The following is an 18020-nucleotide window of genomic DNA, read 5'->3' as shown; positions in this document are numbered from 1 at the left end:
GACAGACGAGTAAGACCGGTGGGCGACCTGGCCCACCGCTTCTGGCCCGCCGCTCCAGGTAGAGACTCTGGGTTGAGCGGCTAGCAAGGAATGATGGGTGCCTTGCCCGCTGGTTAACCCACCAATCAGACTTCTCAGGTCTCAATTGGGCCCAAATTTGTCAGGTAACCTTCTCTAGTGATTTTAAACATATTGGGATCATCATATCTCATTGGTTATGAGCATAAAGTGGAGATATACTAAACCCAACTCTTTTTATGATAGGTTGTACTAGAAACCCATGTCATTGCACGCCAGATCTTCCTCGTACCAAGGATGATCTTTGCACACAACTAGGTAAGTGGAAAGAGGACATTACATCATTTCATTATGGTTGTAGACTAGCTATGTCATCATATTATTATTGTATAGACTAGTCATCCACAAGTCCCATCGCATGCATTGATGTGTGTATTATGAATTTCATTTATGATTTAACATATTGATATCTTTAATTACTAAATTGCTATTCTTGCTTGTGATATGGGATGGATGACTTTAAACTATTGAATATGATGTTTTGCTAGACTAGATGCCGTAGTCGTCTTGGACACGAATGCGTTGGTGGCCCATGGAATGGGACACGGTGGCACTATGCAATCGTACTACCTCATATAGGAGCATGCGGTTAGGAAAGACATATCATTGTGCTACGACCCTTCCTAGCAGGGGTTTAGATGTTGGGTATATCATTAGGGGAAGCCCGAGGTTGTATACCAACGGTGGCGGTCAGAAGTACGTCCAACTGATCATTAGGACTATCGACAACTTTGGTGATATAATAAGAGGGTCAATCGTACTGCTTTTAATTTAATGTAGGCAAGACCCATTTTACCTTAATATCGCTGAGAAACAACAATTTACTTTAATGTCACTAAGAAACAGTAATTACTTTAATGTCGCTAATGAACAATAATTTACTTTTTCGGTACTCACGGCTGGCCTTCTCTGGCAACCCTATAGGTGTATCGTGGGATGTGGTTCACGGATTATACCCGGAGCATACGCGCACTGTGGTTGCGAGTAACACATTACCTATGACTTAGAATTGTTGTCTAGGTGAACTATGATAATAAAATAAACTGCATGCATATAGATTCATTTTTATTGCAAATGCTTGTTTGGTCTTTCTTTTCACTTACTGGGCTAGTGAGTTCATCCCACGTGCATACCATTTTTATATGATGTTGCAGGTTATCCAGTTGAGGAGCTAGAGCCGGAACCCACTGTGGAGTTTCCAGTTGAGGACTGGTAGATCCCTGAAGATCTTGGGCACAGAGCTGAGTGCCCGTGCAATAACTATGTTGCGGGTCAGCAATATTGGTATCATGTTGGATTCTTTTTTATTATTTTGAAATGTTACCCATTTTGTGCTCTAGATGTTTAAATTGTATCTCTTGTATATATATCACGCCTACGGGCCCACATGTAAATGTATTATGTAATACAATTTGGGTATCAAGAGTATTGAGGTATTTACAAATTTACAGGTATGTACATGTAAAACTTCTGCTGAAATATATGATTTGTTTGACTTTGTGTGTGTGTGTGTGTGTATGTTGTGCTGTGGTTACTGTATCAGATGATCCTGGTAGGTTTTGGGTTAACATGTGTTAACTCGGTCACTGATCTGATTCTCTATGGAATGGGGTGTGACAGTATATGCTAGGTAGGACTTGACTGCAGGGCATTGATATAAGCTCAAATTTACTGTATTCTTATTGAGTGCTTAGTGGTTGCTAAGCACTGGGAGTGGGTGTTCCTATGTAATGGGTGTTACACATTGTACCGGCACAACGAGTGCCATCTCAGCTTCGACTTGAGAAAATTGGGTGTGAGTATAGTCAAAAGTAGTGTATTGAGTAGGTACGAAGCCTTTACTGGCACTATTCTAGGGATGTAGGTAAATTGCCAAACCTCGTATAAATCATGTGTTGTGGGTGCTTGTTGTTTGTTTTTTATATTCAAGTGCGTGGTATACGGAATGTGTGTGCACACTTAGAAGTACCTATGAGAAGTTAAGTGTGCATACGATTGTGTGCAAATAGGGACAGGTGTATTAGGGTTTGCTTGCTCAGATAGAAGACAGGTTGTTGGGAATCAAAATTTGACTCACTGATTCACCATCTCTCAGTGACTGCCGAGTTACAACATATATTGCGGTGTATCTTCTACTATTGTTCGATGTGAGTGATTTTTCAACTGAATCACAATAAGAATGATTGATATAATGAGATTCTATGGATATACCAATTTAAATGACATCCTTATAATTAATGTAGCCCAAGTGAGAGATTGTTGGATTTATGAGCTTAATTAATTATTCGGATCGATTAAATAAGTGAAAATCAAGTTACATGAACCGGTTCGGTCCACTCTCAATTTTAGGGATATACTGGCCCAACCCATTATGATTTTGGATTTTGGATGCAGAACAATATTATAAATACTGGGTTTTGGGTCCCAACAACCATTATTCACTCTTCCCCACTTTACCACTAAAGTGAGATAAATAAAGAGGTCTAAGGGTTTGTAGAAGATCCATAGCCAATAGAGGGAAACTGTGAAGAACGGCGTCGATCGTCCTCAACATGCTAGGTGAAAGGTAAAAATTGATCCTTCATAATTTTATTAGATTTGGGTTCTTGTTGTTCTGTATGGTTTCTTTAATTAGGGTTTCGGATTTGAACACATAGGTTGTTCTAACAGTGATATAAGCTCATCCATGTTTTTGAATGGTAACTTCATAGAATCTCAACATCAAATGCTTTATGAAGGATGTGAGGAGATGATTCATGATATACTCCTGGATTAAGATTGGGAGGCGGTCAATTTCCATATGAAATATTGATAGATTGATGAATGTTTGGAGATAAATTCAGCTAGAAGATTTTGGGTATTTGTTATATATTTACCGTTAACTTCTATTGAAAAACCACTTTCAATGCCAAAGAAGGGTAGGATGTGGAATTTTTTTTGGTCCAAATTGGACCGTTTGAGGGAATGGGGCATGTCCATTCTCAATATGAAAATTCTTCCCAACCAAATAGAACTCGAATAGGTTGAATGGTAATGTTAATATGAGGATTTGTATGGTCCACTTCCCTTTCCACACATTCTCCGTTGTTTTACCGATTTCTTCAAATAATATGGAATAAATAGATGCAAGACTTGAAATTTTGGGGGCATATAGGGGGGGGGGAGAGAGAGAGAGAGAGAGAGAGAGAGAGAGAGAGAGAGAGAGAGAGAGATTAGTGGAATAAACACAGTTTGGGGAAGAATACTTGGTGGGAGGAGGGGGGAGATAGATATGTTTCTTCTTACAATTTTGATATCTTATCAGGCAACGGTTAACCTTGCGGCAGTCAAGAAACGAAGAAGAGAACTTCCACAACAATACCTTTCCCCTCTTTGTCAACGATCTCTCTCTCTCCTATGTTTCTTCTTCTCCAATGATGAACTCTCTCTGCTAGGTCATTGTCTCAAATTTCAAAAGAAATCCACTAAAAACAGTAAGTATGTCCATATAGTATTGGACAATATTTACTACCATTTAATTTATTTATTGGTATTTGTATTTGTTTAGGTACATTACGATTAGACTCTCTGTGGCTCCCTATAAGTTAATGGTATTAAATACATGGACTCACAATCAATGTCTCAGAACTATTGATGCTTATCTAGTGGTTCATAGAAAAATGGCTGAATATATACTCTTACCGAGCAGTTAATGGAAACTTTATCCTTTGTTTAATGTTATTTTCAGAAAAAAATATACCGAGTGTGTTCTTTGGGGAACGCAGCCTGTAGCACCCTCCATCTAAGTGTGTTAATTGGTTCGATTTCGATTTAAATGGTTCCGTTTGGTTCAGTTCAGTTCACATATATTTTGGCTGAAGCCATAACCGCACCATTTACTGAACAGTTGCACTTTCTGAAACCGCAACTATTTAGTAAACGATTTCGGTTTCCATGGTTTATAAACGGTTTCGGTTTTACCATTTTAAACTGTTTCGGTTTTGGTTTATTCCATACGGTTTCTAAACGGTTAGCAATTGGTTTGCTAGTTTATTCACATGTTTACTAAAATTTTGCTTTTGGTGATAAACGATTCAATCTTGAGAATGTGAAATGCAAACATTATGTTTTGTTAAAACAACTAAACAACTAAGCAAAAGAAAATATTTTGATAGAAAATAGTCTCAAACGCATCTAACAAGTCAATAAGTAATGCTTACTGTAGGGATTTTCTTCTTCTCCCCCCTCCCAAATAATATGTTATAATATTATAACATATATATTTAATATGCCATGGTGTAAGCAAAAATTGCATTTTTATTAATATACATTCTACTTAGTGCGTTGGATTAATTTAGACGGTATTCCAAACAATGAGCAAGGTATCTTTAGAATTACTTGCGGGCTTGCACACTCAAATCTTTGAATAAAATGAGATACTAATGATATTTTGCAACCACCTTATTTTATCTTTAAACGGGTTAATCGGATTGATTTTGACGGTTTAAACGGTTTGATTTTCACGGTTTTAATTCGGTTTGAAACCACGGGTTAAACGGATTGGTTCGGTTTCAACCCGTTTAGCTAATCGGCTTGAAACTTGAAACCATAACCGAACCATTTACTAAATGATTTTGTGATTTCGGTGTAAATGGTTCGATTCGATTTCGATAAACGGTTTTGATTTCAAATTCACATTCTTACCCCCGTCTATCTCTCTCCTCTACCATACAAGTCATTTCACATGGGGAGGAGAGACAAAGACTCTGGTCACATTGTCCCAAAAATGTAATTCGAATCCACCCCCCCACCCAACCCAAAAAAAAAAAAAAAAAAAAAAAAGGAGCAGCTGAATAATCCTTCGGCCCAACCATGCGTGGACGGGTCAATGAAAAAGGTTTGATGATCCAAACCGGCCCGGCCATGATCGGATCGTCCGCTTCTACGGACCTTTGTTTACCGCATTGATCAGTCCCTTGCACCAAATCTGAATTTCCCCCTAATTTAGGTTCGGAACTTCAGAGAAGCGACGAAGTTGAAGAACGAGTTCTTTGCCACAAAAGATAGAGAGGTTTCTATCATATTCTTTCACTACTTCAGCCCGTTTTTTATTTGAAGTAAAGAACTAGAATTTGTGCGTGCAGGTGTCTTGGGTTTCAGTTTGGTTTCCGCATTGAGGCTTCTCGTCGAAGTTTCTGTTCTCTTCTTTTATCACATTTGTTCTTTTCTTCCTCAGTCTCTCTAGTCATGACTATCGCTGAGGTGGTTAGAACTTAAACGCAGAGAGAGAGATGGTATGACTATGGCATGCCATTGGTCCTCGCTTCATCGGGTTCAATTGTTATGGCAGAGCGTTCACTGCTTGGGGAGGAGCAGGTCCATAAGGTCTGGAGACAACATGTGCTTTTACCAGCTGCATAGTTGGTTCCGTCCTTATTCATCAGTTGTGCTGAGAAAGGTATTTCTTTATAGCCTATACTGTTGCCTACCCAAGTTCTTGAACTTCCTATTTTGTGGACACTTGAACTGGAGAGCTATGAGTACCAATGAAAAGAAAAGGTGTATGAGATTCTTCTTCCTTTTTTAATTTATTACAAAGAATGTTGCCAAAAGAAAATATAGATACAGGGTGGGAGGAGGACAGAAGGATTATTATTTTGCTACAATTTCCACAAAGCTCTATCATTTAATACCAGCCTGGTGGAGAAGTAGGAGTAAAAAGAGAAGATACCAAGTATTAGGTGATGGGATAAACATTGAGGAAAGAGGGGAAGATGTAGAGAAGAAATGGAAAAATGTTGATTTTTTCCCTTTCACTTTGAACCAAATCCTGGAATTTTGTGTATTTCAGTTGCAAGCCAGTTGTAAACCTAGATTGGAAAAATAATTTGAACTTTGAAGCCCCGAAGGGAGCCATGAACTTAGAAGAAAAATTAGAAGGTCTCTCAAAATAAAGCATAGTTATCAAGGCGTAGCTTAGGCGATAAGGCGGTTCAGCCTGGACTGGTGCCTTTGTCGCCTTGATGCCTTGCTGGTGTTGCCTTGATTTTTGACTATCCTCCATCGCCTTAGTCAGTTTATTGCCTTGATACCTATGAAATAAAGAACCATTTTGCAAGTTCTATTTTCACGTCAGATTCATTTCCTTTAGGCTCAGTTTGTTCCGAGGGAATATATTTTTTCAAAATTGTCTTAAAAGTGAAGGAAGTTGTGTTGGTCAAAAAAAAAAAAAAAAAAAAAAAAATTTACAATATAATGAAATAATGTGGAATATGATTTCCATTTAAATTTCTAGATGCTTTTCGGTGTTCAGGCATGTTCTATCCTTGTTCATTTTCTCCATGTTCATGCTAGGATATGCCGGATGAAGCGTGCATCTTTATGTATGGGTAGTTTCTTTTCTTTTAATTGTTTTTCCTTTATGTTATATCCATTCATCTGATGTTTGTTTTTCAGGGTTACTGTTGGCCATCTCATTGTTTAAAGTTGGGGTTATCCACGACTGCTAGAGCAGCTATACATACTAATCTACAGATAGGTTCCAATTCCAAAGATCTGGATATACAAGATGCGCTTCTTGATTCAGCTAAGCATGAAGATAAAGATCTGAATCCTAATTCCTTGAATGGTCGAGTGATGCTTATTGATGGTACATCGGTCCTGTATAGAGCTTATTACAAGCTCCTAGGTATGCCAACTTATTTCCATATGATTGTATATATGTTCTGTGGGAAATAATCATTTCATTTATAGTTCTGGTTAGTTTCTTTTTTCATTTTTTAGATGAATAAATAATTCATTACCAAGCAAGAGGAAGAATATACAAAGGGAAAAGGGGGGGAGGAGAAGGCTTAAGCCAACAAGGAAAAGCCAACCCAAGGGGGGCAACCAAAACTAAAACTAAACAGGAAACAAAATAATAGAACAACTAAGGCCAAGATGGCATCCAAAATAACAACCAAAACATCGCGAGATGAGGAGGTGAGGACCTCAACTAGCTAACAAGGGGGGGGGGGAATCCATGATGGCATCAGATGAAGGGATGAGATCCACCCTCAGGTTCCAATAAGTGATGATATGGGTGTTTCTAAGGGAGTTGGTGATAGGGCGGCCATGAAGGGTATGGATTTTGGAGGTAACATCAAAGTAGATAGCTTTCCAAACTTATCCAAAGAGCGAGATTTGGGGGTCCATCTACAAATGTTACGCTCCATTCATAGGTGATTGATAGTTGCAGTGAAAGCCAACTTACCAACAATATCACAGATAGAGGAGCTTGAGAAGGTCATGTCGATCCGATTCCATTCCTTGAGAAAGGGAAGGATGGGTCTCCTAGCCGGCCAGCACTTGGAGAGGACATGCTTCTAGACAGAGGAAGATAAGGGGCAAGAGAAGAAAAGATGGGGGATGCTCTCCACACCCTGAGGGTAGAGGCAGCAAGAAGGATTAACAGGAAATTGGTGGTGGATAAGGAAGGATTGGGTAGAGGCAATTGGAGAGGCAATGCTAGAGGGTGAAACTATGACGGGGAATATGACCTTTATACCAGACCAACTCATGCCAAGGGACAACAGGGGAAGATGTACGGATGTGGGACTATACAGAGGCAAAGGAGAAGATCCCAGTGGAGGAGGGAAGCCATCTGCATTTATCTTCTCTTCCTCAATGACCGAGGGGAAAAGGAGGGAGGGAGGCCCAAAGGTCAAGAAGAGGAGGCTGAGAGGGGGGACTAACCTGAGGGGGAAAGGATAGAGGAGACTAATGTGTTGGTAAGAAGACCAGAGGAGTAGATGATTTTGGGAGATATCATATGGGAGAGAATGCCCGAAGGGTGCTAAGGGTCTTTCCAGAGAGAAGTGGACTGACCATTTTTAATGGAGCAGGAGATGGCAGAAAGGGCAATGGGTCTATGATCGAGGATCTTTCTCTAGATCTAGGAGGCATCCAGAATGGAAGGGGCTGTCCAGAGGGAGTTGTGCTTCAGGAACCTAGAGTGGATCCGGTCAACCCAGATGCTTTTGTGTTTGGACACGATTTTTCAGATGAGCTTGAGGACATCCACTGAGTTGGCATCCTTGATTCTTCTGATTCCAAGCCCTCCCTCAGATTTGGGAAGGCAAACCTTCTTTCAACTGAGAGGACGAAGGAATTTAGAGGAGTCAGAACCTTTCCAGAGGAAAGAGCATGGAAGACTTTTAAAAGACTTAATCATAGAGACTAGAAGGACAAAGGTACCAGACCAATAAAGGTACATGGACTGTAGCACCGATCTGATGTGAGTGAGTTGGCCAACGTAGGAGAGGAGCTTGCATTTCCAGAGCTAGAGCTTCTTCCCAAGCTGATCAAGCAATGGGGTGCAATGGTGGGAAGACAGCCTGGAGGATATGAGGGGGAGACCCAGATATTTATACTAGAGATTCCCAGGAGGATATCTTGGACATTAGACCAGAGAGGAACATATTGGATTTAAGAAGGTTGATGCTGAGGCCGATAGAGACTCAAAGGCATGGAAGGAGTCTATGATAGTGGTGATAGAGAGAGCATCAGCTTTGGAGAAGATCATGATGTCATCAGCGAAAGCCAAATGGGAGAGGAGGGATTTGCATTTAGAAATGGGAGAAATGAGATGAAGGTCAGTAGCAGATTATATGGAGCGGGACAGAACCTCCAGGGATAGGGAGAAAAGGAGGGGGAGAGGGGGCAACCTTGACGGATACTATAGCTAGAGGAAAAGTATTTGGCCGGGCTACCATTCACAAGGACAAAGAAACGAGGGAAGGAAATGCAAGTGTGGATCTAATGGACAAAAGAGGCCGGGAAGGACATGTGAGTTAAGACATTAGAAATGAAGTCCCAACTAATCGTGTCGAATGCTTTATGGATGTCAATCTTGAGGAAGGCAGTTGGGGAGTGAGACTTGCGGTCAAAACTGCGAATAATCTCATGGCAGAGGATAATGTTATCAGAAATGCTCACTCCAGTAATAAAAGTAGATTGGTTGTGACTAACAAGAGAGTCAATGACATTTTGGATCCTGTTGGCAAGGATTTTATTAATGAACTTGTAGAGGAGATTGCATAGAGAAATGGGTTTGAAGTCACTCATGCACTCCGCACCTTTTTTTTTTTGGAATAAGGCAAAGGAAAGTGTGGTTGGTCCCACTAATTTGATTAGGGTTTAAGAAGAAACTACGCACCATATGGATGAGATCATTACGAATGATGTTCCAGCAAGCAGAGAAGAAACCCATTCTGAATCCATCAGGACCAGGGTCATTGTTGACCTTGTGGGAGAGAATGGCTGAAAGGATTTTCTCATCACTAGGAATGGATTGGAGGAACGAAAGGAGCTCATCGGGGACAAACTTGTTGAGGAGGTTAAGGGGGAACGAGGGGAGAGAAGGGGGAGGGCTAAAGAGTCTGAAAATGAGAGACAACTTCAGCCTTAATGAGATTAAGGGAAAGGAGCTCAATCGCAGAGGAGGAGATGAGCTTAGGAATGGCATTGGCGTTATTCCTGGCTTTGGGGGAACGGTGGAAGTAGGCAGAATTGGAGTCTCCCAACTCAAGCCATTTGATGCGAGCTTTTTGGCGGAGGAAGGATTCCTCTTGGTCCAGAGCCAAGGATAAATCAGAGGCGACAATTCTTTCCTCCTTTGCCAGGGCAGGGTTAAGGAGATCCTGTTGGAATGATAGAGTCTAGCTTGAATGGAGTGAAGAATGTCATGACAGGAAGCAACTTGAGATGAGATGTTCCCAAAGGTTGAGGAATTGATGCAGTTGGGCGATGGAAGGAATCTTTTTGGTTTAGAAAATTGTTTTGATTTACTTTCCTTTTTTCAGTTAGAAATTAGTTTGGTAGTATTTTATTTAGATTGAATTTTTATTTTCAGTTGCCAATTAGTTTTGTTTCCATTTTAGTGAACTTCCAATTTTATTGCTTTGGTTTTTTTTATAAGCCATGTAATACACTAGTAACAGATAGATTTGAAGTTTTGAAGAATAAAGATTTGATATGAAAACCATGGCTGCCGTGAGTTGTTTTCCCCTCCCTGACTCCCTCTGAAATCCATTCCTCTACTTCATTGTTTTTTCTTCTTTTATCTCCCTTGTATCTTCATTATTTTTCTGTTTTCTTTTAACTTTGTTCTGGGCTATACCCACCAGAACTGAACAATCAGTCCCTGAAGATTGGTCCCTCAGCGAGTGACCCTAAGGCTTGGGTCGAGGGTAACCTGTGCCTAGGCGACTCACCTTCTTTGAAACTCAGGTCATAACGGCTCCTTTGTGTTGAGAAATCAAGCCTGCAACTGGACTGGTAGAATTTTTACCGCCTGGCTTTATTTCTGGTTCTTCCCGCAGCCCCCCAGCCTGCAGATCCAAAGGGTTATCTTGTGGGATCGATAGAGCCTCCTATTGAGAAGCTTCGCTGAAATTTCAGGCCAAACTGAGACCTGTCGGCCGAGCTCCATCGAACTGAAGTTACTCCCCAATCGCCTCCTCTGTTATGTCGTAAGGAAGAAGACTTAGTTCTATTCTGAGTTATTTTTTTCTCATCTAACTTCTGTTTTCCATTTATACCCCTGCCTTTACTTTTTAATTCCCTTTGAGTTTCTTTATTCCTAATTCCAGAATACCCCTGATGTAGATCCATATTATGGAAGGAAATATGAGAGGAAGAAGGGTCCAGCCTGGATCTAACAAATCAAGGATCAAGAACATGTTTTGACTATCAGGCAAAGACGACGGCAGCAGACCAGAGGTTCGAGGGTTCAAGTTCTTTGCTGGAAGCTGGCCGGAAGTGCAACTTGGGTTCTGAGATTGATTTTTCTTATTTTTCCGGCTTCTTTTGGAGAGATGATCGTGGAAAGCATTGTCTTGAGGGGGCTCGCATTCAAGTTCTTGCCTGGAAGAAATCCGATGGTCGTTTTGAGGAGCCAGGCCTGCAGCATCTTTGGATTTGTCACAGAGGGAAGTCCGATGACCGAAGCACTTGCAGAGGGAGCATGCAGGAGGAACCCAGTTGTAATTTACTGTTTGCTTGAACGACTGACCCTCACCGTCTATGATTGTGATCGAAGATGGGAGGGCACTACCTGCTTAAACTTTAATGCAAACTCTCGCAAATGATAATCGGTCCATAGATTTGGTCCTTTTATCAGAGTACAGGGGCTTGCCTATAATTGAGCCTACGATATTGAGACCCTTGACGCACCAAAAGTGGAGAGGGAGGTTAGGGAATGTGACCCACAGTGGTATGGATGAAGGTTTAGTTTTGTTGAAGGTAGTGTGTTCGTCCCAGTGCCGAAGAAAGATCGGTTTGTTCCCAACATACCAGGGCCCCCCATCGATGGCAGTAGCTTTATCAACTTCAGAGTCAAAGTTAAAGATGAAAGTACCGTTGTCGAGTATGAATGTGGACATAGAGCATATTGGCTTCCATTGATTCATGAGTGAAGTCTTCACAATAGAGAAAGGGTAGTCTGCTGCCTAAGAAGTTGCCAACGATGCAGCTCTTTCATTTCAGAATCTCAGAGTCTAGAAGACCAGGAGGACAGAGGCCTACGGGAGCAGAGTTGAGGATTGCCGGAGGGTGGAAGTATAGAGTATGGCCAGCGGATGGGGGAAAGGAGGAGGGGGAGACTACAGGGGGAGAGGGAGTTGTAACAACAGAGCTCCAGGTTCTCAGGTCAGGGGGCGAGGGTTCAGGAGGCAGGGGAGAGGAGGAAGATGGAGTAAGGGTATGGGATGGCCGGAGAGGGTCAGCGCGAGGAAGGGGGTTATCAGTAGAGAAAAGAGGGCAGCCGGCGGCAGGTGCCACCTGAGAAGATGAGGGCATAAGGAGGAGGTTACGGCATTAGGCGGAGGAGGTTGAGGCTGTGTTCTGGCTTTTACTATGGGCAGATTTAAGATCTGTTTTTTTATTTTACTTCGAGCCAGCAGATTCCTCTATTGAACCCAATTCAATGCAGGGAGCAGTGATACTTTCTTCTCTTTTTTATCAAGGTTCAAGAACTCGTTTGGTTTTGATGTTTTGGGGAAATCACCGGAATAGTGTGCTTTTTCCATGTGTTTCGCTTGGTCATTTGGAGGGGGGACTAATGGCCGGAATTAGCGAAATGAGCAAAATGTAATGACTAAGATAACTGAAATTTCGAAGAAATATCGCATTTTGGAGCTGAAATGAGCGAAATTTTACAACAAATTGACTGAAATGACCGAAATATGTGTCTTTTTGCATTTCATATGCAGTTTTCGTTTCGGGAAAAAAAAAAAAAACTGAAATATCCGAGATTTTGGCAAGATATTGCTAAGTTTTTGAACCAATCTGTAGAGAGGAAAAAGTATTCCTGTAAGAAATATGTGGTGGTATTCAGGTTAAGTACTAGTCTGTATCTTGGTTTGTCGACCTGTACAGACTACAGAGGACACATAACAACAAACTCAGCCTTATCCCAACTTAATGGGGTCGGCTACATGGATCCAAACAAACACATTAGAGAAAAAGGGGCCAAACAGAGAATAGGGGAGGGAGGAGGCGAAAAGATGAGACTATACCAGTGAGAGTAAGAGGAAAGAGGCCCAGCCTAACAAGGCAGGGGAATCTCAGCTAAATGGGATTGGGATCATTTATCCTAGCCCTCCAATAGGCTCTATCCAAGGTTATGTGCTTCTCAATTGATCAATAACATGTCAGATATGACGTAGATAAGTCACTTGGGATTATTTTATTACAAATAAACCTTGGGTTGTGTTATGTATATGTTGGGCCTTTGATCCCATGGGTTTTCTTTGTAATGGGCTACTTTAATGAGCCTAAAATATGGGTAGAAAGTAGGAAAACGGGATTTAATTCATTCGTTTAGTTAGAGTCCTATTTTGAGTCTATTTCCTTTGTTATTTCAGTTTGAGTCAGTTTAGGTCTCCCTATTAGTGAATGACTAGTTAGTTACCTACTCCATGTTGGAGTTCTAGTCCTACTCCCTATTAGAGTTCTTGTCTAGTTCTATTATGAGTCCAAGTCCCACTAGGAGTGTCTAGTCCTATTTGGAAACTAGCTCCTAGTTATTCTGCCCGCTTTAAATAGAGTAGCTTATGTAATCAATTTTAGATTTGAATGAATGAATTATTGAGTGATTACTCTTTAGCTAAAAAAACTGTTATTGAGAGGTGAGATGCCTAAACCTTTGAGGGGTGTGATACTCAAAACCTGAGGGGTGAGATACCCATTCCTTTATTCTCTTTCACCCTTCTCAACCCTCCATCGATTCTTCTTTTTCTATTTTTATTTTCCGTTTATTGTTATTAGATGTTCAGACCTGTTAAAGTATACAAAATCAGAATTAGCCAGCCAAAGTGTTCTTGTTCTTGAAGCCAATCGACCCTCATTGCTGCCCAAGTTTGAGATGTGATCTGCAGATCCTTTGGAGGATTGGTTCTATACTCTAGGAAGATCAATCAATCCTTTCTTGAAGGTTATCTGAAGAAGACAAGTTGCTGTTCCTGCAGAATTCTTCACATTCTCTCTCCTAGGTCTGAAAATCAAGAAAGCACATAACTCCATAACCAGCCGTCAGAAGCCCTTCATATTTGGGGGTTTTTGTACCCTCCCTATGGACTATCTACACCCAAAAGTGCAGCTCAATCGGACTCCCACAGACCTGGCCGCACCTTTCTCTCTCCAGTTCTATAGAAGGTCTTTCTCTCTCCTATCGGGTTGGGTTTTGGGCTGATTTTGCTTCTATATGGGTGTTGTATCCTTGGGGGTTTATTTGATGGTCTTATTTCTTTGTTTCTTGCTCCTATTTGTATTGTTTGGGGTTATAAACTGTTGGGGTAGTTTCTTGTAATCTACTCCTGCATTAAGTGGTATCAGAGCTATGGCTCAAACAGAAGAACGCCAACCCCCCCTTCAAGATGTGATGACAGCAATCCAAGCCTTGTTTACGAGGTTGGATGGACATGACCAACAGTTGGCTGACCTAAAAGAGAGTACTGCTACCCACTCTAACACCCAACCAACTGTTGCCCAAACTAATGTTCAACCTGCTGTTAATTGCATTGGTAATGTTCCCAGAAGAATCACTATGCAACGTAGAAGGAACGTCCCAGCTCAGAATGATGAGTATGATGAGTATGACAATCAGCTTTATCAGCCTGACGATACATATAAGGTCAAGTTAGAATTGAAAGAGTATAATAGGAGGAATGATCCCCTCTACTACCAGGACTGGGTAACTTCCTTTGATGACTACTTCCGGTGGTACCGTATGCCTGAAGAAAGGAAAGTCCAATTAGTTATCACTAAGTTAACTGGTGGAGCTAAGGACTGGTGGAGGAATGAAGAGAATAGGCTGATCTGCAGTCGTCAGATGCCTCACAATTGGGAAGACTTGAAATTTATCCTTAAGGATAGATTCTTACCACCCACCTACCAACGTCGGCTTTACGACATGCTGAATATTCTTAGGCAATGTACTATGATTGTAGGAGATTATATTGATCGTTTTAATGAACTACTTTCACGAACAGGTGCCCATAAAGAAGATGAACTGCTCATATTCCGTTTCAAACTGGGGTTAAGGTATGATATTCGTGAGAAGCTTGGTGTGATCGAGATACCCTCCTTAAGTACTTGCTTTGACAAATAACTAGAAGCAGAGGATCTGATCAAATCAACCTCCAGAAGGTACATCCAGCCAACTGACAACAAAAAGCCTTCTATACCAATCAAACCCACTAGATTTCCTACCCAAACTCCACAAGATACACAGGATAAGGGGAAGGCTCCAATGGGAAGGGAGAGTGGATCTGTGACATGCTACAGCTGTGGAAGAACTGGACACGGCAAAATTCTGCCCTAAGCGTGGACGATCCAATTTCGTCATCAGTGCCATCGAATCCAATCCGGATTTACAAATCCACGAACCTCAGGATGATGATTGGACTGTTAATGTTGCAGTTGAAGGTGAGGAGGATGTACTGGAAGATGAGTTGGCACCAGAGAATGATGATCCTTATGCTTATGTCAATGTGGTTGCAAGAATCCTAATGTTTGAAACTAAGGGTGAAGACTGGAGGAGGCACAATTTCTTCTACACCTTAATGTCAAGTGAACCTCACAAAGCTCAAGTGATTGTGGACAGTGGAAGTTCTGTGAATGTGGTATCTCAGGCCTTTGTCATTGACGGGAAGCTTAAGATTGAACCCCATCCACAACCATACAAGGTATCCCTTCTAGACAACAACACTATGGCTGTAACTCAACGGTGTTCTGTCCCATTGAAGGTTTCAGTTTATGAAGAAAGTGTGTGGTGTGATGTCATCCCCATGGTCCTCACCGATGTACTACTTGGAAGGCCTTGGTTATATGACAACAATGTGCTAGTGGGAGGTACTAAGAACCAATGCATCTTCGATCACAAAGGCAAGCCCTTTATTCTAAATCCACTCAACATACCTAAGGTAAAAGACAAGTTAAAGGCTGCCCAATTAAGAAGACAACATGTCTTAAAGAATATTGTAAAGACCTCTTCCAAAACAACCACTGAGCAAAAGAAACAACCATTCAAAGGAAAATCCAGCAAAGAGAACACTTTGGACAACAAGCTGTGTGCTGCCCCGTAGAGAGTTTTTAACCACTAGTGAAGAAACCAGACTAATCCTCGCTCTTGTTACTAAGGCTGCTGAACCAGTAAAAGAGGTAAAACATCCCCCACAAATCAAACAATTACTTTCTGATTTTTCAGACTTGGTACTAGAGGAATTACCTGATGAACTACCACTTATGAGGGATATTCAACATGCCATTGACCTTGTGCCTGGGTCAGTCCTCCCCAATCTGCCCACTTACCGTCTCAGTCCTACAGAGCATGCCGAGCTCAAGAGGCAAGTGGATGACTTGTTAAAGAAAGGGTTCTTGGTTGAGAGCATGAGTCCATGTGCAGTGCCGGCCTTACTGACACCAAAGAAAGACGGATCATAGCGTATGTGCATTGACAGCCTTGCCATTAACAAAATCACGATAAAGTACAGATTTCCTATTCCTCGTTTGGATGATATGCTTGACATGTTGACAGGAGCCTCCATCTTCTCAAAGATTGACCTATGAAGTGGCTTGACATGTCTAGGGGATGAATGGAAAACAACCTTTAAAAGAAAAGAAGGCCTGTATGAGTGGAAGGTTATGCCTTTTGGCCTCACCAATGTACCTAGCACTTTCATGAGGGTGATGACACATGTACTACGACTCTTCATCGGCAAATTTCTCGTAGTATACTTTGATGACATATTAATATACAGCAAAGCACAAAATGAACACTTGGAGCATTTGTGACGTGTCATGAGAGTACTATGGGCAGAAAAGTTATACATCAACTTGAAGAAGTGTTCCTTTATGCTGCCCAAGGTTATCTTCCTTGGGTTTATTGTGTCTTCACAAGGCATAGAAGCTGATCTAGAGAAGGTAAAAAGTGTCGTTGATTGGCCTATTCCAAAGACCTTGACCGAGGTTCGTAGCTTTCATGGTCTTGTCTCATTTTACCGACGATTCATCAGGAATTTCAGCGCTGTTGTAGCCCCAATTACAGAATGCACAAAAGGGGGAAAAGTTCCATTTCAATGGACTCCGGCAGCCACTAAAGCTTTCAATTTGATCAAACAAACGATGATAGAAGCACCCATGCTTAGACTACCCAATTTTTATCTTATGTTTGAAGTGGCTACTGATGCATCCCATGTTGGGATAGGAGTGCTTATGCAAGAGGGCCATCCGATTGCCTTCTACAGTGAAAAGTTTTTTTTTTTTGCTAAAAGGTCATTTTATTAAAAGGCACAAAGCAAAACAAAGAGAAATACAAAAGGGCAGGCCGATCCCACTAAACCCACTTGCAACCTCCACCTTCGGCATGGCCATCAGCAGAGGGAACAAGCAAAGGCTTAGCCAAATCGAAAACGGTGCCTGTCCAACGCATCAGAAGCTAACTCATCCACTACATGTCTCGGGAACTCCACTGAGAATTCTGAAGTACAAGATTTAGATGAATGAAAAGTTGAATGATGCAAAAAGAAGGTATTCTACCTATGACTTAGAACTCTATGCCGTTGTTCAAATCCTCAAGCATTGGAGGCATTACTTAATTGGCAAAGAGTTCGTGCTTTATTCGGATCATGAAGCACTCAAATACTCGTACTCACAAAAGACCATTAGCGATCGGCATGCTAAATGGATCTTATACTTGTAAGGATATGTATTTGCTCTCAAATACAAAGCTGGGAAAGAGAATCAAGTGGCTGATGCACTTAGTCGAAAGGTGATGATGATGAATACCTTCATAGTACAAAGTGCAGGAGTGGAACACATCAAAGATGAATACATTAATGATGCTGAATTTTCAGAATTATTCAACAACCTCCAAGGAGGAGGAAGGGATGACAAATTTGCTATACATGATGGGTATCTTTTCAAGGGCACTCGCCTCTGCATTCCAAACACCTCTTTGAGACCACTTGATTCGAGAGCTACATGGAGGAGGAATGGGTGGACACTTTGGCAAGGACAAAACATACTCTATTGTGAAAGACTTATACTTTTGGCCTCAACTCTTAAAGGACGTACAACATGTGATACAGAGATGCCGCACTTGTCAACTTACTAAAGGAGAAAAGAAGAATACAAGATCGTACACGCCGCTGCCCGTTCCACACGCACCTTGGCAAGACATATGCATGGACTTTGTCCTAGGCTTACCACCTACACGGGAAAGGTATGATTCCATATTTGTGGTAGTAGATCTTTTCTCCAAGATGGCACACTTTATCCCGTGCAAGAAGACTCTTGATGCAAGTCACTTGGCCAAACTCTTTTTCAAAGAGATAGTGCGCATACATAGTCTACCACAGACAATTGTTTTAGATAGGGATGTTAAGTTCATGAGCTACTTCTAGAAGACCCTATGGCTGAAA

General features: G+C 41.4%; 1 protein-coding gene across 2 annotated transcripts in view; it reads left to right on the top strand.

Moving 5' to 3' along the window:
- Positions 1-5032: 5032 nt before the first annotated feature.
- The window catches only part of LOC122087636 (DNA polymerase I), a 154820-nt gene continuing 141832 nt past the window's right edge, over positions 5033-18020 (top strand). For both annotated transcript variants that reach the window (XM_042656835.1, XM_042656834.1), the window contains exons 1-3: positions 5033-5128; positions 5202-5515; positions 6514-6745. In XM_042656835.1, coding sequence (XP_042512769.1) covers positions 5354-5515; positions 6514-6745 — 394 coding nt within the window. In that variant the 5' untranslated portion in view covers positions 5033-5128; positions 5202-5353. The remainder of the gene's footprint in view (positions 5129-5201; positions 5516-6513; positions 6746-18020) is intronic.

Source organism: Macadamia integrifolia, chromosome 8, assembly GCF_013358625.1.
Source record: "Macadamia integrifolia cultivar HAES 741 chromosome 8, SCU_Mint_v3, whole genome shotgun sequence".
Classification (NCBI taxonomy): Eukaryota; Viridiplantae; Streptophyta; class Magnoliopsida; order Proteales; family Proteaceae; genus Macadamia; species Macadamia integrifolia.
The sequence above is the reverse complement of the archived record's forward strand: the minus strand, read 5'-3'. Positions and strand labels throughout refer to the sequence as shown.